Raw genomic sequence first — 23,892 nt, forward strand, 5'->3', positions numbered from 1 at the left:
CACAGTTCAAAAGCATCAATTCTTCAGCGCTCAGCCTTCTTCACAGTCCAACTCTCACAGCCATACATGACCACAGGAAAAACCATAGCCTTGACTAGACGGACCTTAGTTGGCAAAGTAATGTCTCTGCTTTTGAATATGCTATCTAGTTTGGTCATAACTTTTCTTCCAAGGAGTAAGCGTCTTTTAATTTCATGGCTACAGTCACCATCTGCAGTGATTTTGGAGCCCCCAAAAATAAAGTCTGACACTGTTTCCACTGTTTCCCCATCTGTTTCCCATTAAGTGATGGGACCGGATGCCATGATCTTCGTTTTCTGAATGTTGAGCTTTAAGCCAACTTTTTCGCTCTCCTCTTTCACTTTCATCAAGAGGCTTTGATAGAATATTATACATAAATAGAAGAGATTCAACTATATCTTGAATGAATGAGTGAATAAATAAGTGGCTGTACTTAGCTTTTCTTTCTTCTTTCCATCCTTCCTTCCTTTATTTTGTGTTTCCTTTATTTTATTTTCTTTCCTAAGGATATTGAGGAAATCTTCAGTTCAGTTCAGTCACTCAGTCGTGTCCGACTCTTTGCGACCCCACGAATGGCAGCACGCCAGGCCTCCCTGCCCATCACAAACTCCCGGAGTTTACCCAGACTCATGTCCATTGCGTCAGTGATGCCATCCAGCCATCTCATCCTCTGTCGTCCCCTTCTCCTCCTGCCCCCAATCCCTCCCAGCATCAGAGTCTTTTCCAATGAGTCAACTCTTCCCATGAGGTGGCCAAAGCACTGGAGTTTCAGCTTCAGCATCATCCCCTCCAAAGAAATCCAGGAAATCTTAAGGGTATTTATTATTTAAGATACAAGAGCCATAAAAAGTGGGAGCATAAATCAAATCACAAAGTATAGAAGCATTAATATCCTCCACATTCTTTAAGACAAAAAATCAAGAGAGACATTTTCCTAACATTGAACTCTCATTAAAGATGTGAAATCTGCATTTCCCTCAGTCCCTTGCTTCAATTTCTGTAAAATTCTTCTAGATTCTAACTATTTCAGTTTCTTAGCTAAGTAGACAGAAATTATGAGCACACATATATTATCCCAAAATACTTAGCCAATTATCTTAATGAACTTATAGAGTTGTTTTAAGAATAGCTGCTGCTGCTGCTGCTAAGTTGCTTCAGTCGTGTGTGACCCCGTAGACGGCAGCCCACCAGGCTCCCCCGTCCCTGGGATTCTCCAGGCAAGAACACTGGAGTGGGTCGCCATTTCCTTCTCCAATGCATGAAAGTGAAAAGTGAAAGTCGCTCAGTCACGTCTGACTCTTAGCGACCCCATGGACTGCAGCCTACCAGGCTCCTCCATCCATGGGATTTTCCAGGCAAGAGTACTGGAGTGGGGTGCCATTGCCTTCTCCAAAGAATAGCTGAGATATGACTAAATCCAAACATTCAGTATTCCGTACTATTGCGTTGTGTGTGGAAACCTGCCTATAGACTTCTACCAAAAGGTATATTCCCCCTCCCACCCCATTTTAATATTGGGAAGAGTAAACGGATTAGAAATAAGAGAGCTAGAATTCTCTGTTGCAATAAGAAAGCATAATGTCCAAAAACAAAGAAAGAAAGAGGCATTATTTTGAAAGTAAAAGAATTGACAGTGGTTTCCTCTGGGATGGTATCAGGGCAGGGGTACCATTTCAGGTATAGGGCACTGAAAGTTTTTGAGTAAGGCTTTTAGACTTTACTGTTTTTATATATTATTGTAATAAAATTGAATTTTAAAATATTCTTTAATGGCTACCCTTGCTTTTAAGGATAAAGTCTGAAATCCAAAGGGAAGCTTGCAACGTTTGTCATCATAAAGCCACCTCTCCTTATGACTCAAGCCATACTCCTCACATCTTACCCTTTCCTTCTGAGCTCCAGTTATACTGAGCCTCTTCACCTCCTCCTAGTAGATGATGACTTTGCTCACCCCTTCGCTTTCCATGAGCAGTTGCTTTTGCCAAAGACTGTCTGTTCCTCCTCTTCTGTCCCCAGTCGCCTCTTCTGGAAGCCTTCCCCCTCCCGTCTCACCTAGGTTAAGTGTACTTCCCATTTACTGCCTCATCACTCTAATTGCTCCCCCATTACAACATTGATCACATTACACTATAGTATCTTAATGAATTATCTGCCCCTTCATCCAAGGTATAGACCCATGAGAGCTAGAGAGCTTTCATGTTCTTTCTCCTATGCTTAGCACCAGCAAGATGTTCATTTCAGTGTTGATGTTCAACACATGCCTAGAATAGTGCCTGGCACCCAATAGGCATAGCAATAAAGTTAAATGAAAAAAGGAAGGGAAAGTGGAAGGAGGGAGTGGAAAAAAAAAAAAAAGACTATTTGGACTATTAGATTCATGCCTGTCTATTGAACTTAAAGCCAAATTATAAAGTGTGAAGAATTTAAATTTTGTATTTTCCTTTTTTTCTTTTCTCTTCTTTAATTGTTCACTACAGATACTCTAAAGGTCAGTGTTTTCATATCACCACCTGAAATAATCCACGCCAAAGAACTGGTGTCAACATGGTTTCCAAGGGTGATTCCAAAAGCATCAGTTGGAGACAATATGCTTAACCCCAAGAATCTTAAAGATCATTTTGAGTTCAACCTCTGACTTTATAAATGAGGAAATTGAGGCCCAGAGACATCAACAGTTCACCAGATATCACACAGCAGGTTCAACTCAGAGCTGACTCCCATAGCTGGATTTTCTGACTTCCAGAATGGTACTTCCTCCTGGAGGTAATACTGGCCATTTAGAGAGAGTGACATCTTGGGAAGCAGGATGAGGATGATGTTCCCAAAGTCAAACAAGCTTTCTTGCTGCCCCTCAAATTTCAACAGCCTCAAGCAACATACCCCAAAAGGTTATTGTGGGTTTAATGAACATTTGGCTATGACAACAAGTGGTAAATTATACACCATAAAGAACTCGGTAAGCTGTAGGGTTCAGAGTAGACAATAAACCATCAAGTCATTGGTTGTGCTCTCAGTAACCCGACAATCTCACCTTGAAATCTTGAGGCATTTCTTTGCATGACAATTCCTAAAAATCCTTTAGAAGTTTAGAGAGACGAGCATCCTTAATACCAATTCAGAAGCAATTTTTGTATAGACTTGATTTTGGCTGGTTTTTATTCTTTGGACAGTTTGCTAAACTTCCCTGAAATAAAATTTTAAAGCTGATGAACAGTTTACTGTATTTTGCTGCCAGTTCACTCTTCAAACACTTTAGAAAATTATTTCATTCCAATTTATTTCAATGGCTGAAAAATAAAATGGCTTCTCCGACAGAATCATATAGGTGGTAGGTTCCATAGGCATTTGGATATCCTTCATGGAGTGTGTTAAAAGATAAACTGAGACATATTAAAACATTTTAAGAGTTTATTTGAGAAAAAATCAATTTGAAGCAGACAGCATCCAATCTTGCAGATAGGAGCTTGACAAAATGAAAGACTTTTATAGCCAATAGGGAGTAGAAACAAGAAAGTTCTATTAGGCCAAACAACAACAAAAAAAAGTGGTTGGTTATTGCAGGGTCACTTTCTTTTAGGGGATGGCAGGGTTCTATCAGATAAATTACCTGATTAGTGCTGATCACATGATTACTGGTTGACTGATTTAAACTTCCATTTCTCAGAGGTCCTAAACTGTAATTGAGTTAAGTCTCAGTTTGATGGCATGGGGCTTAGCATAAGTGACTCCATTTTGGACCTGTTGTCTTTCTCTTAACAAGTGTGAGCATGTGGAAATATTTTCGTTAGAACCTTTACTGCGGAATTCCAGAGTCTCCACAGCATTAGGGAGAGAGGCTCTCTCAGACACATTTTACTCTGATATGCTTTGATTGGTCTCCTGTTGCATGAGGTGGGTCCTCATTACAGGCTTTTAAGCAACTAAATGATGCTTCTGGAATCCTTTGCATGTAGCTTCTGATATCTAAGGTTGCAGTCAGATAATACATCATCCTGAGCCTTCATCCCAGAAGGCTGTTGGGATTCAAGTGTGTCAGTTAGTGATCCTTCATTGTGTTCATGGAACTAAATACTTAAATAAAAGTGATGAATAATTCAGTTTTATCGATGTTGCTCTTCTATTAGAGATTAAGACTAGCCACAGGTAGGCAGTCTCAGGGCTGGCTCGGGACCTCACTGGTGGCATCAGAAACATTGCTTCTCTTCCTCTTGCTGTCTTCCCATCCTCAAAGAGTCCAGGTACCTCCCACCTTGGTCACAGGGTCGCTGCTGCAGGTGCAAGCATTCCCCCCGCATGTGAGCGTGTTCCTCAGCAAGAAGGACATGAGGAGAAAGAGAGCTTACTCCTATTCCTCATTTTGCATGAAGAGAAAATGGTGCTCAGAAAGTGAAAGTCGCTCAGTCGTGTCTGACTCTTTGTGACCCCATGGACTATATAGTCTATGAAATTTTCCAGGCCAGAATGCTGGAGTGGGTAGCCTTTCCCTTCTCCAGGGGATCTTCCCAACCCAGGGATTGAACCCAGGTCTCCCGCATTGCAGGCAGATTCTTACCAGCTGAGCCGCAAGGGAAGCCCGGTTCTCAGGAAAACCCCTGCAAATTTCCTTTATGTCTTATTGTACAAAACTGGATTTCATAGCCATCTTAAGCTTTCCCCAGAAGATCTGGGGAAAGTGAAACTGTCCTTGTCAGTTTCTCTTGGAATTGGGTACTTCCAATAGACAAGAAGGATGAGCAGGGTGTTCGTTAGGTGGGCTGTGAAAATAATAAACACTACTTGAGAGCATTCTAAACACTTCACATACCTTAATCCATGAGATCGCCACAAGTCCATCGGGTGGGTAGGTGTGACTATTATCACTTTACAGAGAAGAAGCAAACTGAACTTCAGCAGTAAGAACACAGTGAGGCATTGAAGAAGCCAAGATTTCCACTTCTGTCACTGGACTCCAGAGACTGCACTCCTAGCTACATTACACCGCTCTCAGCCTGCAGCATCCCCCTCAGCAGGCAATCTACCAGCCTGCTTCCAAAATCTAACACATAAAAGGTCTGAGCAATGTTTGTCTCCTTGTGAAGTGCAAATGTGACGTTTTCCCCTGGCTGCAGTCACAGTGCGGGTGAGAAGAGCAGAGAGGCATCTTGAGAGTGACAGGAATTGCGTCCCGTTGTCATCAAGGCTGCCACAGCCAGGGTGTGATGGGGTCAAGGACCGGGAGAGTACAACTCAGCCCAGGGCCAGTGATTAACAGCCAGCAACCCACCTCCCCCTCCCCCACCTCAACCACAGGTGTCAGGAAGTCTGGGTGAGCCAGAGGTAAGTGATGGAGGGTCCAGGTACAAGCAGGCAGCATTGGAATAGAGTCTCCAAGTTAGAAAAATGCTTTAGAGACCACTCCACTCTTCCTCTCATTTTCCAGTAAATAAAGTGAAAGTCACTCAGTCTGTGGTCCAACTCTTTGCAACCCCATGGACTGTAGCCCACCAGGCTCCTCTGTCCATGGAATTCTCCAGGCCAGAACACTGAAGTGGGTAGCCCTTCCCTTCTCCAGGAGATCTTCCCAACCCAGGGATCAAACCCTGGTCTCTTGCATTGCAGGCAGATTCTTTACCATCTGAGCTACCGGGAAGCTCTCCAATGAGTAAAATGAGGCCCAAAGAGAGTGGAGTAGTGTGTTCAGATCACCCAGCTTGTTTATGTAGAATGTAAGTCACAGAATGAGGGCTTTTTTCCAGGTGAAACAGGAAGAACTTAAGAGCATGTCCTCAAGGAAGTCTTCTTTGTCTGACCCTTGCAGAAAATATGCCTAGCACCTCATACAGGCTTCCATTACAGCTGAGCCACAGGGAAACCCTTGGGAGGATCTCAAAAACCACACTACCCCCAGCCCTGGACCAGAATTTTGACAGTTCCACTCACTTAGCCTCCTTGATACTCATCTCCTCCTCGATAAAATGGAAACAGCAATAGTTCCAACTTCACAGTGTTGCTGGGATGACCGAGTTTCAAACGCACATGGCACTGTGTGCCAGGCAGATTCAGGGGTTGGTAAGTAGCAGTTACTGGTGACTTCAGATCTCTCTGGTGCCTCCTCTCGAGTCTGGTAAATCAATTTACCAACCAGCAGAAGAGGTAATATCACACCAGAGAGCAGGCAGCAGAACGTTAGAGGGTCACAGTGAAGACGTGACGAAGAAAGAGGCACGAGGAAGGTCTGAGTGCAAAAGTGCAGTACGATCATGTAGAACTGCAGATGTAAAAGAAAGAAACACAGGAAGTGAAAGAGCCTTCACCACTCACTCTGTCTCCCAAACCTGCTTCAAGGTTCTTTAACTTGAGCTCCTCAGGTTTTAAATAAGACAGATACTATTTTGACTTGGAGCTTCAGTGGCTCAGCAGTAAAGAACTTGCCTGCCAATGCAGGAGATGTGGGTTTGATCCCTGGGTCTGGAAGATACCCTGGAGAAGGAAATAGCATCCCACTCCAGTACTCTTAACCGGGAAATCCCATGGACAGAGGAGCCTGGTGGGCTACAGTCCATGGAGTTGCAAGGAACAGGCATGACTTGGCCACTAAACGACAACAACCCATTTTGACTAGCTTCGTTTGACAGATTTAAAGAGATTAAAAGCAGTTACTTTAGGTTATAAAGCTGGCAAGTTACAGAGCCAGGGCTAAATATCAAGGCCAGATGACTCCAAAATCATGGTCTACGTGCATACCAATCATTGTGGGATTAAATAAGCTAATACTTACTATTCCATTCCTGGAACAACACTGGGCACAGAAGAGGGTGGCCCGTGTCATTGCTGGTTTAATTATCATTACATCCCAAGGGTCCCTCCTGCACTGGTCCCGGCACAGAAGGATGGTAGCAGTGTGTTCTTTAAGGAAGAGGTAGAAATTTGTAAGGCTTAGCATTCATCAGAGCCAAGACCCAGAAGCACTGATGGTGCATGGCCCCCTGAGAAGCAGTACCTGGCTTGGGCTGCTAGGAGAGGTCCGTGCCCATCACTGAGTTACAGCACCTGGTCCAGGTGAAACAAGAGGTTGCCAGATGCAGAGGTAAGCAGAGTGGCATAGGTTCAACCTGAAACCTACCCATATTTCTAATCTTCCCATAACCCTCGTTAATGACACAGCCAAAGATGCAGGAGAGGTGGCGACAATGAATGAGAGGAAGCAGCTGGCACCGGAGGGCCCTGTGCCAGGCTCAGATCTGGGAGGGACTCCAGCAGTGATAACAGTGGTGAATACACCAAACTGACGGTTGGCTGCTGGCCCGGCACCCTGCCAGGGCAGGGACCAGGGGAGATGGCATTCTTGCAGTTACACTGGTGCAGGCTCAGCCATCCCAGGTTTACCCACATCAGACTCTGCCCAGGCTGGTGTTCCAGAAGCACCTGTTATAATAGCAGAAGCAGTCTGGCAAGCAACCAAAACGTGGATTCATCCAGGCCACCCGTAAAGGGATTTAATGCCTAACAACCTGTGCAAAGCTCCTAAGTGTCATAATTAATTTGGCACCTCTTCACTGGTAGGTCCTAACCAGGTACCATAGAGTGAGAGCCTGTTCCCACTAACATGGTTCCCCCTGTAATTAAAGCTGTGAGAAATCAGCATTTTGGAAAACCTTAACACCGTATCTTCCTCACTAAACTTTTTTCAGTTCTCGTCTTTGGCACTCTCTGTCCACCACTGGGGTGAACGTCTTCCGTACTTTGACTTACTCAGTTACTGCTTCCCTGTTGCACCATTTAGGTTATAATTATTTTCTCACTTCCCCCTCCAGCTGGCAGTAGTTTGGTCCCTTCCACCTCGTATTTCTTTAAAATGTCACACAGTTGCTCTCACTTATTTAAACACTCTGAAAAGTGAGGAAGTGTAGCCATTGGAAGTGCATTCCCACATCCTGTAGAAAAGAGTCCCTGTTGTCTATGTGCAGCAAACAGAACCAGAATTCAGCAAACAATAAACAGCTGAGTGCAGTTGCAAAAATATATCTATATATGAACAATCTGGCTTCTGCTACTTAAAAAGATGAAGGATGTGGTATGAGAGCAGAATTCACTTCATGAGGGGAAACAAAGCAAAAACATTTAATAGCAATAGTGCCCCATGTATCAAGTTCTCACTGTATCTCTTTGTGTCAGCTAATATCACAAGCCACCTCCCCTAATGAGGGCTTCAAAAAATAAGAGACTTTGAAACAAAGAGTTTCTTTTCTCTTGTTTGTCCATCTGTCATTCCTAAAACATATGGTGATCCCAAGTGTATCACTGAAAGATAGGACAAAAAACTGGTGACCAAGAACTTTACAATAAATTGTGGACTTTTAATCTGACAATGTGAAAAACAATGCATCCATTTTCAGAAGATCTCTTTTTAAGTTTCTTTTGATTCCCCACAGAGCACATTTAGTGGAATCAAATCATTCACATGAATGCTAACTAACGTCAGTTTCTCTGCATTCTGTGAGGAATTGCACTTATAAAGTGAAGCATCTTGAGTATCTGCTAAACACAAAATCTCAAGAATGTATAAATGTTAAGTTGTAAAATGTACTTTAGAATGACTGCTCCAATATCTGATTAGTCTCTTTTGAAGAACAGATCATGAGGAATTCCACTGCCTCTTTCTTCAGAATTTCTGTAACTTTGATGAAGAAACATATAAGAAATCTGTTTTACAAATACAATTTAAGAAGTCAGCCTGTATATTTGGAAGGCAGGAGCACATATGCAGAATATCTCAAGAAATCCAGGGACTAGGTCTCAGGATATTGCTGACAGCTCATTGACAATGTCCTGGAAGTTGAAACCTAGTGGTACCTCAGTTGCACAGAGAGAAGAAATTAAGTATCAAAGAATTTAAAGAATTCATTAATAGTAACCCCAAAAATATAAGGACAAACTTTGTTCAGAAAATCCTCAAATCCGCACACACATAAAACTTGTATTTAAGAGAAAGACCACATCCATTCTGTTCTCCTTTGTCTTCCAGAACTAATTTTTATTGTTAATTAAATGTGCAAATGACCTGTTTTATAAATTCATTTTTATAGATGATTATTATGAATATGGCAACTATTTTTTAAATTAGCTTTATTTTTTGCATCCAGAAGGCAGCACTTTTAAGGCAGAGGTAGCTATTCTAATTCAACATGAGCCCTTTAATTCCTGAAAGCTTAATAGCCAAAGAATTGTGTTAGTTAGCAGTCTTTGGAGTACAAGTCGTAAAAGTCCAACTCAGTTGACTTGGCCAAAGGAGACTGTAATAAGAGGCTACGAGAGAATTTTCATGTATCCTAATGATAGCCAGGACTGGGGATTTAAACAGCTGGACCCCAAAGCCAAGGAAGAGCAGTTCTCTCTCCTCTTTAGGGCTCTCAGGGGTGCGCTTTCAATCTTCTGCAAAGAGCTCACACCTTCTCACTTGGTAGCCGCCAGCAGCTTCCAAGCCCCTCTGTCCCACAGCTTCCACCATCACCTTCTAAGACTCATCTGCTCTTAGTTCCAGTTCAAAAGCTCCCGAGAACAATCTGACCAAACTGCCTTAATTTGCATGACTATATCCAAGGTGGTGAGTCACCCTTAATGGTAGACTCAACCTGAAGGGTATGGTTGGAATCCACGCAGAAGTAATTCTTCAAAAAATGGGGGTGGGGTAGGGTGTGGAGGGAAGACTACTAAACAGCTGGCTGGCCAGACAAACGAATTATAATTGGGTAGAACAAAAACTAACAGCGACTCTGACGAAAGTTCAGAAAATTAAGACAGCACAAGAGAAAATGCTGGAAACTGGCACTAAGACATTCTCCCGTACGTTCTTCTTTCACACTTTATTTATTTTGGCTGTGCTGGGTCTTCATTCGGAGAAGGCAATGGCATCCCACTCCAGTACTCTTGCCTGGAAAATCCCATGGACGGAGGAGCCTGGTGGGCTACAGTCCATTATGATGATGGCTTTCTCTACCGGAGGCGAGAGGCTATTATTACACAGCGAGTTGCGACAGTCGGGCTTCTTCTTGCAGCTGCTTCTCTATTGTGGAGCACGGGCTCAGAGCGCGCAGGTTTCCGTAGTTGCACTGCGTGGCTCAGCAGTTGCAGCTCGGCGCTTAGTTGCCCCACAGCATGTGGAATCTTCTAGAACCAGGGATCAAACCAGCATTGGCAGGTAGATTCTTATCCACTCATTGACAATGAGTCAATGGTCCAACAGGTAAGTCTCAGTACTTTCTTTTACTTCTATGTCCCACAAAAAAACAATACAGAACTTTAAAACTTGTCAACACACCATTTTCTCTCTCCCCTCTCATAGCCCTGGCACTTCCCCAAGTCCTAGAAGATTTTGGTCTAAAAATTGCCCCGAAAATCTTATGCTAAGCATCGATCACATTACTGTTAGAACTGTTATGGCATTGTCTGCGTTATTCTTAGGGTTCAAACCTTCATCTGTGCATTTACTCATTCCAGATTCTGAGCGTTATCTTCAGAGCTTTGCGATTCTGATGCAGTTTCCATTTCGTCCTCCTTTTTCAGTTGTTGCATTTTCATGTTTAAATCCAGCAGAGTTCTGGCCAGCTGACGATTCTGGAAACGCATTTCCAGCTGAAAGTTAGAAAAAGAATAAGGGTTTTTATTAGCCTGAGATATGGATCAAATGAACCTGCTCTCTGCACACGAAAAAATGTAAGGATTTTGTAGGAAAGGAAAATAAGACATCAAGAAAGATGTATTTCTCATCTTATTCTCCAGTTCTGACTATTTGGCCTGACTTTAAAACTGACTTTCTATACGACAAGGTAAAATCCGGATATACAAATAGCTTTTGAAATGACCTTGCAATGAAAACAAAAATAGCTGATGCACAGAGCTATCCATTTGAAAAATTCCTGTCCTTGGAAGGCTGTTTCCAAGCAATGGCATGTGATCTGCGAGGAAATCACTTATCTTTATGAGCTTTCTGAGCTTCAGGATGACTGCCCAGGGCCACCTGAGCTTTCAGGACCTGGGCCCATTTACTTGATTACTTGTCGTTTCAAGTTCTTAGGATTTTAAACAGCCTCCCTGTTGAGCAAAACATTTAATGACCCCTTAGAGGCACATGTACAGTTATGTGTACTTATAGAATCTAACAATTTTCACTCTACAGTGAAATCTGTTGTAGAGAAAGGGTGATTTATAACCTCCCTCCAATAGGAGTTTGTGAAGGTCCTCATGTATTAAAAGAAAAAATTGATCTTTCAGGCAGTGTGCCTAAGAGGCAGTCCAGCATAATCTTTGCATTATAGTTGAAAACTAGTCACCAACTCTGCATATTTCTTCAGTTAGGGTCTTGTTTAATGCAGTTCAGGAGAACCCTGTTCTCTCTGCTGAACACACACACACACACACACCCCCCTACAGGAAGCTTCAGTTCTCCAGTGTGGCACAGAGGCCCTATAAATACACACACACACCCCCACCCCCCTCTACAGGAAGCTTCAGTTCTCCAGTGTGGCACAAAGCCCCTATAAATACACACACCCACAGGCCCTACACACACCCACACCCCCACACACACACCCACACACACCACCCCCCCCCCCCCCCCCCGCCCCAGGGCAGCTGGTCAGAAATCTTGCCTGTCTTGGAATAAACACGTCATCATACTGAGCCACATCTTCTGCCCTCTCTGCCCCTTGCCACCCACTTCCCATTGAGCCCAGCCAAATGCCAGCTCTTCTTAGAAGCCCTCCCTGTGTCACCTCATCTGTGCCTCCGCAGCACTCTGTACGTGTCCCTCTCCTAGCACACAGCCTACACTAAACTGGTGACTTCGAGCACAAAGTCTGTTCCTACCCTTAACTGCGGGCGCACTGCCTGTGCACACAGCATGTTGGGTTCTCTGTGTATTTGTTAAAAGACTGAGTGAAGGAACAAATAAATGAACTGATGAATACCCATCCTGTACTTTCATGCCCAGAATCAGTTAAATTATTGATAATGGCTTACCACCTAAGTTTAAAAAAAAATAGTACGTGTAACTCATAATTCCTTAGGAAATCTGAACACCAACGGTTCCTTAATTTTCTCTCCTCGTGGATCCTATTGAGAATCTAATGAAAACTATTAACTCACTCTGGGGAAAGATGTGCATTTTATGGGCACAGAAAGCTTGGCATACAATTTGAAGTATATAGAACCCCTGAAATTCACTCCCAGACTCCCAGAACTCAACACATCCCATTAAGAAGACCAATTCAAACAATAGTATAAATGACATCTCAAAAACAGCAACATGAAAATAAATGAAAACAAAAATAGCAACATGTCTGTAATTAACTGAACCTGTTCATCATTGTTCCGTACACAGATACCACCCTAACAAATGAGGTGTGGATAGACACATATAGATGGGTGTCAGTTCCTACAGAAGTCTGGCCAAGAGACCATTATCAGAAATGGCATGTTCTGGCTACTGGTGATAGTGCTAAGGATCCACACTCTTTTGCTGCCTCTTCATGACTGGTCACACACAGTGGTCGGCCAAGACCATGGTCTGTGTCTCGGGAACACAGCATCTGTGTTACGGTCTCTGCCTCTTTCCAGCAAAACCCTTGATCTTTCATGCCTATGTGTCTGCCATTTGGGGGGGCACAACCGAAAAACAGTAAAAGCCACTCTGAATAGTGTCTATATTCTAGGCACTTCATGTAACATTATCGTGTATAATACTTAGACCCATCCTATGGGTTTGTTATCTCCATTTTACAGACGAAACCTAAACTTGCTAATTAGCATTCCTAAGGTAACAGAAACAATAAGAGCAGAGACAGTAAATATTAATGCTGGGCTGTGAACCCTCACCTGTTTGAAATTTTATTCTTTTTCTCCCCACCCTGGTACATTACTTGCTTAAAACTCCTTCTGGTGGAGTGACTGACTAGTTAGAATGCTAAAGTTCAAGTGTCTCGGAGCTTCTTGAATATACTTTCTTCACCTGATTTAAATATGAGTCAACTGAGGTGTGAGGGGGTGACACCCCAGGTCAGCAGCAGAGGGGTGGCTCAGCCTGGACTCAGCCATCCAGTTGGCATCCTGGCCCACAGCACGCCCCTCCAGGCCATCTCTTCTAATAAGGGGTTTCACCCACCCACTGCTCAGGTATTGGAAGAAAATCATATGTTTTTTTGATAGTGAAGTGAAGGGATGGTAGCCTACCAGGCTATGGGGCCATGGGATTTTCCAGGCAAGAATACTGGAGTGGGCTGCCATTTCCTTCTCCAGGGGATCTTCCCAACCCAGGGATCGAACCCGGGTCTCCTGCATTGCAGACAGACGCTTTACCGTCTGAGCCACTATAGGGCTGGGTCAAAATTAATACATTCTTTGTCAAATTCAAATTGTTAACACAGGTAAAATTAAATGAAAATTAAATGTACTACCTTCTTGCCCTTCTTAAACATAGAAACAAGGTAAACTTTTAAGTTTCAGACAATTAACTGATGGTTGAATCAGTTCTAAAGTAGGTAGTGCTTACTATTAGCATGCAATGCAAAAGAGGATAACTTTCCAAATCTCCACTATGCATATTCATGGTGATGGTGGTTTAGTCGCTAAGTTGTGAGCAACTCTTAGGATCCCATGGACTGTGCAGCCTACCAGGCTCCTCTGTCCATGGGATTTCCCAGGCAAGAAGACTGGAGTGGGTTGCCATTCCCATCTCCAGAGGATTTTCCCGACCCAGAGATTGAACCGGGTCTCTTGCATTGCAGCTGTATTCTTTACCGCTGAACCAGCAGAATTCCCACGCATAATCATAGGTAGCACCATTTTAAAGCTTAAATGCTCAAATTTTGCCTAACTCGAAAATGGTTTAAACTACAAAACAGTAACTAGTTACCTACAGTTCTCCTGCCTAATGTTAAAAAGCTACAATTTTACAAAATTCCTTATTACCATTTCCTGTTTTCTGAATTCTTACCAAGGAGAAAGGTAATAGTACAACTTGCAAAATAAAAGAAACATTTGCTAACGACTCGCTCCACCCATCCCCTGAGTTTATTTCACTGAAATTTCCGCCCCAGCCCGTTTCATGCTCATACATACTGCAAGTGCCCGAGAAGGAACTTTCTATTTGGTAGGAAAAAAAAAAAAAAAAATAGAGACCAAGCTGAGGAGTGGTTACGGGGGTCTTGGCTGTGTCAGCGGTAGACTCAGCCCTCGCTGGGGACAGTCAGCCAGCACCTGGGCTCTGCAGAGCCGGTTCCCTCCCGGATGCTGCCTGGGAGGCAGTAGCATCAGTGCCGTCGGGAACCCAGCTCGCCCGCGCTGCACGGCCTCACCATCTCCCTGGGAAAAGCTGCCCTCGGCCTCCCCAGTCCTCAGTGGGGCACGTGCGCGGCCTACAGCCGAGGGCCCCGGGCGAGGACCAAGGCGAGGTGGCCCCGAGAGCCCGCCGCGGGCACGCTCACCAGCTCGGCGCGCAGCCCGGCCAGGGCGCTCTCCACGCGCGCCCGGCTCTGCGCCTCCCGCGCCGCCGCCTCTTCCCGCAAACGCCTGGAGCTGCCGCGCAGCACCGCCCGCTGGAAGGCGCGCACCAGCCGCCGCTTGAGCTCTTCCAGCCGCGGACCGGCGGCCTGGGCCTCCTCCGGGCCGTCCACGCCCCTGCCGCCTTCGAGGAAGCCTCGAGAGGGACGCAGGGTGGAGGACCGGAGCCCGGCCGCGTGGAGGATGCTGTGGGGCCCCCGGGAGGGCCCTTCTCTGCGGCTGCCGGTGTCCTCTAGGCCCATCTCGGAAGTGCCGGCTCCCAGCTCCAGAGCTGTATGGCTAAGGGTTTCTTCCCAAGTGTGAAGGGCGGGTGACGGCGGGGGCGGGGAAGCGCGTGGGACGAGGCTATCGCTTGCTACTCAGAGGTGCTCCACTCCTCCAGCCTCGCGTCTGACCTTCCCCGCTTAGCAACAAACGAAGGAAGTAGTTCCCATGACCCCGAGAAGAGTTTTCAACTGGATCCCTTGTTCTCGCTCCTTGAGTGTCATTCCAAGGAGAGAGTGAAGTCCATCCAGGTAGGTGGAAGTGAGGTCCGGATGGAACGTCTCAGACCCGGGTTGCTTTGATTGTTTAATATTTCAGAAGCCCTTAAAATATTTTTCTCTGGCTTTCTACTATACGGCCAGGCATTGTGACAGGTGTTGAGGATATAAAGTTTAATTAGACCCCTTAGCCATCCCAGGGAGAAGACAATGGCACCCCACTCCAGTACTCTTGCCTGGAAACTCCCATGGGCGGAGGAGCCTGGTAGGCTGCAGTCTATGGGGTTGCACAGAGTCGGACACGACTGAAGCAACTTAGCAGCAGCAGCAGCAGTAGCCATCCCAGACATTGCTAAGACAGCCTAGTAGGAGAAGCTTGGCCCTATTGGCAAGTTAGAATAATCTTTCCACAATTCCAGGCTTGTGGGAATCCACAAGGCTTCCCTGGTGGCTTAGCTGGTAAAGAACCCACCTGCCAGTGCAGGAGATGCAGGTTTGATCCCTGGGTCAGGAAGATCCCCCGGAGTAGGAAATGGCAACCCATTCCAGTATTCTTGCCTGGAAAATTCCAAGGACAGAAGACCCTAGCAGGCTGCAGGCCATGGGGTCACAAAGAGTCCGACACAGCTGAGTACACACACACTTGTTTCCACAAGCCCAACAACGTAGAGTACTGGAGTGGGGTGCCATCACCTTCTCCTGCAGTCCATGGAGTCGCTAAGAGTCGGACTCGACTGAGTGACTTCATTTTCACTTTTCATTTTCATGCACTGGAGAAGGAAATGGCAACCCACTCCAGTGTACTTGCCTGGAGAATCCCAGGGACGGGGGAGCCTGGTGGGCTGCCGTCTATGGGGCTGCACAGAGTCGGACACGACTGAAGTGACTTAGCAGCAGCAGCAACAGCGTAGAAGCCACTTAGTTTCTGAAACTCCATGTTCTTTTCTATTCTTGAGACCATTCTGCCACTTTAACATTATGAAGGGGTTAAAATGAAAAGTAAACCTGGCGTGATGCGGCCTATGGAGTCGAAAAGAGTCAGACACAACTGAGCAACTGAACAACGTGCAAAGTCCTTTACTCCAAAGTGTGTTATTTTCTAAATCCCAATTCAGTGTAATCATGTGCCAATATTACTTGTATATCCTTTATCATTGAACATAATCAGCTGCCTCTTTGGGGTCTAATGAGTTTCTAAAAAGGAATAAACAATTAAAAGTTTTATGTGATCATAGAATGCAAATACCTCCCCCACATACACACACAAAAAGGGCAGAAATATCTATATAGTACTCTCAGAATTAATCATTTGTTTAATAAAGATTTACAGGTTACCCACAATTCCCACAAACTGTTCCAAGTTCGTGATTGGCATTGAGGGCAGTAAGAGCTAACTGCTATTAGTATTTACTGTGTGTCAGGCCCTTTTCATAGATTAACCCATTTTATCTTCACAGTAACCCTGTGAGAAAGGTACTGTTAGTTTCTCTCTTTCACAGGTGAGAAAACTAAGGCAGTTGTTAAGCTGTAGGTCTTCCCAAGTGGTACTAGTGGTAAAGAACTTGCCTGCCAATGCAGATGTAAGAGACACATTTTTGATCCCTGGGTCGGGAAGATTCTCTGGAGGAGGGCACTGCAGACCTCTCCAGTATTCTTGCCTGGAGAATCCCATGGACAGAGGAGCCTGGCCTGTGATCCGTAGGGTCGCAAAGAGTTGGACACGATTGAATTGACTTAGTAAGGCAAAGATCACCAAACTGGTAAGTGGTAGGGCTGGGATTTGTGCCGAAAAAGTCTAGCTTGTATTCTAAGCCACTGAGACACACCTTGGATACACACTACCTCCGAAAGAGAAAAGACATTGCTCAGTTTACATGTTGCATGACTGAATGTGCAAATTCCCTCTGCTCATAAAATTCAACTCTACAGAAATGGATTAAGGCTATAATTGGATAAAGTGGAATGCAGGTTAGTGCTTCTGCAGGTAATCTGCCAATTTCAACACCTTTTAGTAGTTTACAACCTGAACAGCTATATATCTATCCTTGTATATTGTTCTATCAAGATTCTCTAGAAACGTTTGAAGACGTGTTCTCTTGGTGGAAATTATGAAAATCCATATGGTCTACTATGAACCAACTGAATATAAATTTAGAGATTTAGGGGTTTCTTTATTTTTGTGCAGTTTTTATTGCATGTATGTGATAGGTGAAGGCAATGGCACCCCACTCCAGTACTCTTGCCTGGAAAATCCCGTGGACAGAGGAGCCTGGTAGGCTGCAGTCCATGGGGTCTCGAAGAGTCAGACACGACTGAGCGACTTCTCTTTCACTTTTCACTTTCATGCACTGGAGAAGGAAATGGCAACCCACTCCAGTGTTCTTGCCTGGAGAATCCCTGGGATGGGGGAGCTTGGTGTGCTGCCATCTCTGGGGTCGCACAGACTCGGACACGACTGAAGCAACTTAGCAGCAGCAGCAGCATGTGATAGGTGATGAGGCTTAAAAACCAGCACCCGTCAATGTGCAGTATAAATGTTTAAAATTTGTTTTCTGCCATAATTTTTCACTTCTGCTTCTAGATCATTTTCTTCAACAAGGATTTCAGCTAAGTTTGATTTAATTCAACAAACAGTGAATGGAGCATGTTCAGTTAAGCATTGTTTCATATGGGGTAAAAAAAGCATTGTTTCATATGGGACAGTTTTTGTCCTCTAGAAGCTTAAAACCTGAAGGAACAAATTCATTCATTCATTCATCAGCAATATTTATTTAATATCTCATTATATACCAAGTATTAGAGTGTTCCAGAGAAGGCAATGGCACCCCACTCCAGTACTCTTCCCTGGAAAATCCCATGAACAGAGGAGCCTGATAGGCTGCAGTCCATGGGGTCACTGAGGGTCAGACACAACTAAGCGACTTCACTTTCACTTTTCACTTTCATGCATTGGAGAAGGACATGGCAACCCACTCCAGTGTTCTTGCCTGGAGAATCCCAGGGAGGGCGGAGCCTGGTGGGCTGCCGTCTATGGGGTCACACAGAGTCGGACACAACTGAAGTGACTTAGCAGCAGCAGCAGCATTAGAGTGTTCAAGCTATGAAAGTAAACCAGTAAGACAAAATGATGTTTTAGAAGGCTAGTTTTACCACAAATTAATAATTTCCTCCATAGATAGATATTTTTCAGTTGTGGTGCATTTTGGCGCATTTTAGTGTTGAATTTTACAGTATTTTTTTCTTTTATACAAATAAGGTGAATTAAATCATTGATAAATCAGTAAATATAGCATGCAGAGACATTTGAGGAGATGGATTAGTTATTCATTGCTGCATAACAAGTCATCCCAAAACTTAGTGGCTAACAACAACAATAAGCATCACGTCTCATGGTTTCCATGGGCAAGAATTTGGGAACAGCTTAGGTAACGATCTGGGACTTTCGTGACATTGCAGTCAAATGTCAGCCAGAACTATAGTCATCTAAAGTTGAGTGTGATTGGAGCTATAGGGACTACATGCAAGGTGGATGACTCACATCGCTGGCAGTTGGTGCTGGTGTTTGGTGGGAAGCCTCAGGTCCTCTCTTTAAAAAAAATAATAATAATTTTTAATATTTATTTTTGGCTGTGCTCGGTGTTCGTTGCTGAGCGGGTTTTTTCTGTAGTTGCAGAGAGTGGGGACTACTCTCCAGCTGCGGTGCACTGGCGTCTGGTCGTGGTGACCGCTCTTGTGGAGCATGGTCTCTAGAGTGTGCAGGCTTCAGCAGTTGTGGCGTATGGATCCAGCAGTTGTGGCTCCTGGGCTTAGTTATGTGGGATCTTCCGGGACCAGGGATTGAAACTGTGTCTTTTGCTTTGGCCGGTGAATTCTTTACCGCTGGGCCCCCAGGGAAGCCCCTCAGCTCCTCTCTACGTGCATCCTTCACCAGGACTGCTTGAGTGGCCTTACGATGTGGCCAGCCTACCTCAGAACAAGACAGAGAAAGAGACAGTCAGGTGGAAGCTCTGTATATGTGTTCTGTTTTATGATCTAATCTTGGAAATCACACAGCGTCACCACATTCTGTTTACTAGAACCAGGTATCTAGATCTGGACCCCATTTAAGTGGTGGGGGATTAGGTTCTATGTTTTGAAGTAAGGAGTATCAAAAAATTTGCAGACATGTTTTTACTCTGCCACAGGAAAAATATCCACATACATAAACAACCATCAAGTGACGGCTGACTTCATGTCAGGAAAGAAAATGAAGGTCAGAAGATATTAAAACAATGAATTTTTAGATTAAGAAGAAAAAATTAACATAGATTTCTGTATCCAGCAAAAATAGCCTTCAAAGGAAAAATAAATGTGTTTTGACATAGAGAAAATTAGGAGAATCTGTTAGTAGTTAACCTGAAGTGAAGTGAAAGTTGCATCAGACTCTGTGACACTGTGAACTATATATTTCATGGAATTCTCCAGGCCAGAATACGGGAGTGGGTAACCTTTCCCTTCTCCAGGGAATCTTCCCAACCCAGGGGTCGAACCCAGGTCTCCTGCATTGCAGGCAGTTTCTGTACCAGCTGAGCTATCAGAGGAGCCTTTGGCTATTAGAAATACTGAAGGAAACAGCTCAAGCTGAAGTACCCCCACCCCCAACTCAGTGAATGCAAATTCTGTTCTGTCGGTTACCCAAACCATAAACCTGGGAAGCACCCACACTTTCTTTTTTCTCTCCCTTTTTCTTCCTGCCTGAAATTCATCAGCATATGTTGTAGGCCCCACCTTGCAATATATCCGGAGTCACACCGAAACTCTCAGTTCATCTCAGATCCTCCCTCTCTCTCCTTTGCTTACTCCATCCTGCCACCCTGTTTGCTTTACTGTTCTGACTTCAGGGCCTTTGCTTTGTTGCTGTTTCTTCCTAGGAGTCTCTTCTTCTGTATACGTGAATGACTAGTTCCCTTACGGGGTTTGGGTCTCTGCCCAAATGTCACTTCATCAGAGAAACCCTTCCTTGATCTAAATTAGCATATGTACATCTGTCATTCTCTGTATCTTTGCCCTGCCTTGTGTTGCTTAATACCTATACCAACTGTCATATATTTATTGTTTTCTCATGTATTTTCCATTGTCTGCTAATATAATCTGCATGAGAATAGGTACTTTCTTTTGTTAACCTCAATACCTAAAATGACATCTGGCATTTAGTTGTTGTTCAGTTGCTCAGTCATGTCCATCTCTTTGCAGTCCCATGGACTGCAGCACACTAGGCTTCCCTGTCCTTCTCTATCTCCCAGTTTGCTCAAACTCATGTCCATTGAGTTGGTGATGCCATCCAGCCATCTCATCCTCTGTCTCCCCCTTTTCCTCCTGCCCTCAATCTTTCGCAGCATCAGGGTCTTTTCCAGTGAGTCTGCTCTTCGCATCAGGTGGTCAAAGTATTGGAGCTTCAGCTTCAGCATCAGTCCTTCCAGTGAATTTTCAGGGATGATTTCCTTTAGGATTGACTGGCTTGCTCTTGCAGTCCAGGGGACTCTCCAGAGTCTTCTCCAGTGCCACAGTTTGAAAGCATCCATTCTTCAGTGCTCACCCTTCTTTATGGTCCAACTGTCACATCTGTATGTGACTACTGGAAAAACCATAGCTTTGATCACATGAATCTTTGTCAGCAAAGGGATGTCTCTGCTTTTTAATACACTGTCTAGGTTTGTCATAGCTTTCCTTCTAAGGAGCAAGCATCTTTTAATTTCATAGCTCCAGTCACCATCCATAGTGATTTTAGAGCCCAAGGAAATAAAATCTGTCACTGCTTCCACTTTTCCCCATCTGTTTGAAATGATGGGACCAGATACCATGATCTTAGTGTTTTGAATATTGAATTTTAAGCCAGGTTTTTTACTTTCTTCTTTGACCCTCATCAAGAGGCTGTTTAGTTCCTCTTTGATTTCTGCCATTAGAGTGGTATCATCTGCATATCTGAGGTTGTTAATATTTCTCCTGGTAATTTTGATTCCAGCTTGTGCTTCATCCAACCTGGCGTTTTACTTGATGTACTCTGCATATAAGTTAAATAAACAGAGTGACAGTATACAGCCTTGTCGTACTCCTTTCCCAATTTGGAACCAGTCCGATGTTCCATGTAAGGTTCTGACTGTTGCTTCTTGACCCGTGTACAAGTTTCTTAGGAGACAAGTAAGGTGGTCTGGTATTCCCATCTCTTGAAGAATTTTCCACAGTTTGTTGTGATCCACATGATCAAAGGCTTTCATGTAGTCAGTGAAGCAGAAGTAGATGTTTTTTCTGGAATTCCCTTGCTTTCTCTGATGCAATAAATGTTGGCAGTTTGGTCTCTGGTTCTTCTGCCTTTTCTGAACCCAGCTTGTACAACTGTAAGTTCTCATTTCATGTACTTCTGAAGCCTAGCTTGAAGGATTTTGAGCATAACCTTACTAGCATGAGAAATGTAGGCACTGTGTAAAATTTTGTTAGATGAATGAAAAGAAGGGAGAGAAAGAAACAGAGGGCATCGGAACAAAGAGAAGGATGACGGGGAGACAAATAAGGCAGAAGGAGTTGAGTAGACCAAGCAGAGAGCTAAAACAAATGTGAAGTAATCATGTCAGTTTACGATATTCTCCAGAGTGACTCCAAATTGATACATCAGGCCTGCTTAAAAAGAGCACAGCATCCTCTAATGGAAAGAAAAATAGTTCCTGTCCTTGTAGCATATTTCTTCAGTGCATTTGTCCACTATGGATTGCATGAGGCAGTGACAGGTCATGACAGCAATCCCAAGTCTATCCAGCTGACAGTGCCTGAACCTAGAAGTCCCAGCGAACTTTTTGAAACCATGTGATGTCTGGAATCATGTGGTCTATATATCTGTTTCTCCTTTAGCTTCTTAAGGACCGTGTCTCTGTCTTCATCACCTTTTCATCATCTTCAGAAACTATCACAATGCTAGCATGAAACAAACACTTAAATATTGGTTAAATGCATTAGCCAGTTGATGAATACAGCAAGGCAGAAAGCAGTTAACATTCACAGAGCACCTCTTAAGTAGTATATAGATACAGATGTGGGCACAGGTACAGATGCAGATATATTTATAGACACACACATAAATATAGACACAGATATAAATAGTATATAGTTTACTTAATCTTCACAAAAATCCCATGTTAGGTTTGTTTTATTCTGTTTTTGTTTGGGAACCTGGAGTTCAAAGAAAGGAAGAGACTTGCTTAAGGTCAAATAGTGGACAAAGGACTGGCTGAGGCAAGATTGGATACCAGATCTGTGTGTCTTCAAGGGTTTTGCTCCTTTCTTTATTCCGTATCACGCAATATACAGTTACAGAATCATTTAAAATCTGCTAAAGAAGGTTAGAACTTTGAATTTCTTTTATTCCAGTTACCTAAGCCAGTTCTTCCCTAGCCTAAGTGCCATCCTGCTTCCTCCCTGTGTTTAGCAAGGCCACCTTCTCTCAGCCCTTGAAGAGAGGTTGAATGAACAGCAGGAGGTTGAATGCACAGCAGAAGGAGGTTGAATGCACATGTGTGTGTGTGTATGTGTGTGTGTGTGTGTGTGCTCAGTCATGTCCGACTGTTCACAACCCCACGGACTGTAGCCCGCCAGGCTCCTCTGTCCACAGGGTTCTCCAGATGAGAATACTGGAGTGGGTTGCCATTTCCTTCTCCAGGGGATCATCCCAACCCAGGGGTTGAGCCTGTATCTGTTAGGTCCTCCTGCATTGGCAGGCAGACTCTTTACCACTAATGCCACCTGGGAAACCCTGAATACATATGTCATCCTCCTAATTCATACAAAACAGCAACAAAATAAAAGTCAAATTCCTTATGCAAAATTCTAGTCTCCTCTAAATCCTTTTACGTAAATTCACCAGTTAATATCCACCTTTGTTGCAACTCATTTCTACTTTGTTTTCCTGCCTAATGGCTGTTCCCTGGGAAACCTGGATCCTGGTTCTTTTATGTATGTGTTCTTTATCTTTACCTTGAAAACCTTGAAAACCTTGAGCTCTAATTTCACTTCTTTGCTTCATCTTCAACCATCCATTCTAAACAATTATTCTTTTAAGCAATGGGTTCTCTGTGTTCCCTCTGCAAACAGAATGTCCTCAAGTGTTCTGTGCAAAAAAAGGAACAAATATTTCTCTTATCAAGAGTTCTGTGCAAAAAAGAAACATTTTCTAGGCTTCAGAAAAAGACTTTTCTTATAAGCCTTAAAATAGATATTTTGTCGTTTATTTCAGTGAACAGGTTAGTGATTTCAATCACTTGAGAGCCTGTGGGGAACATGGTCATTCCCTTTCCTGGCTAAATAATAGTTGCCAAAAATTTCTTTTTGGTTGTGGAATGTCTGGAATGTAGTCACTGTCTTTCTTCCTTAATTTGCCAGAACCCTGGGGTCAAAATGTTGGCTTCAGATCCCAGCTTCACCCCTTGCTGGCCATTTGACTTTGTGTAAGCTCTCTGGGTCAATTTGTTCACAAGTAAAAAGAAAATAACCTTTCCCTCTTCACTCAGTTACTAAGGAGATAAACTACAGCGCACAGGAGCCCACTGAACCATTTATGGCCCTTCATATATGTTATCTGTACTTCTCACATGAGGGACGTGATGGGGTTCTTGATGTAGAAGCATGTTTCTGAACATTACATCAGTGAAAATCACAGTGCCATGAATCTGAAAGATACAAGAGAATTGGTATTAGGGTTGCAAGGGAATCTGAGTCAAGTCTGAACTACAAAAGTGAATTCAGCCTGGACGCAGTCCATTCTGATGGGCTGGATGACCATTTTAGTTTGTGAGTGATCACATGGCATCAGTATAATCATCTCATTCAC

The 23,892-nt window shown here is 43.9% G+C and overlaps 1 protein-coding gene across 1 annotated transcript; it reads right to left on the minus strand.

Annotated features, from left to right (window-relative positions):
- Positions 1–10,488: 10,488 nt before the first annotated feature.
- On the minus strand, positions 10,489–14,798 carry AARD (alanine and arginine rich domain containing protein). The gene is made up of 2 exons (XM_052651580.1): positions 14,481–14,798; positions 10,489–10,632 (listed from the first exon to the last, which is right to left on the minus strand). Exons 1-2 carry the CDS (start codon positions 14,796–14,798, stop codon positions 10,489–10,491), a joined length of 462 nt encoding a protein of 153 aa, XP_052507540.1.
- Between the last annotated feature and the right edge of the window lie 9,094 nt (positions 14,799–23,892).

The sequence above is a fragment of the Budorcas taxicolor genome, chromosome 14, assembly GCF_023091745.1.
Source record: "Budorcas taxicolor isolate Tak-1 chromosome 14, Takin1.1, whole genome shotgun sequence".
Taxonomy (NCBI): Eukaryota; Metazoa; Chordata; class Mammalia; order Artiodactyla; family Bovidae; genus Budorcas; species Budorcas taxicolor.

Excerpts from the sequence above, each read along its gene's own strand:
- AARD (XM_052651580.1), bottom strand. The coding sequence starts at position 14,798 with ATGGGCCTAGAGGACACCGGCAGCCGCAGAGAAGGGCCCTCCCGGGGG. Across the intron at positions 10,633-14,480 it reads CCGGGCTGCGCGCCGAGCTG|CTGGAAATGCGTTTCCAGAA; the intron begins GTGAGCGTGCCC and ends TCTAACTTTCAG.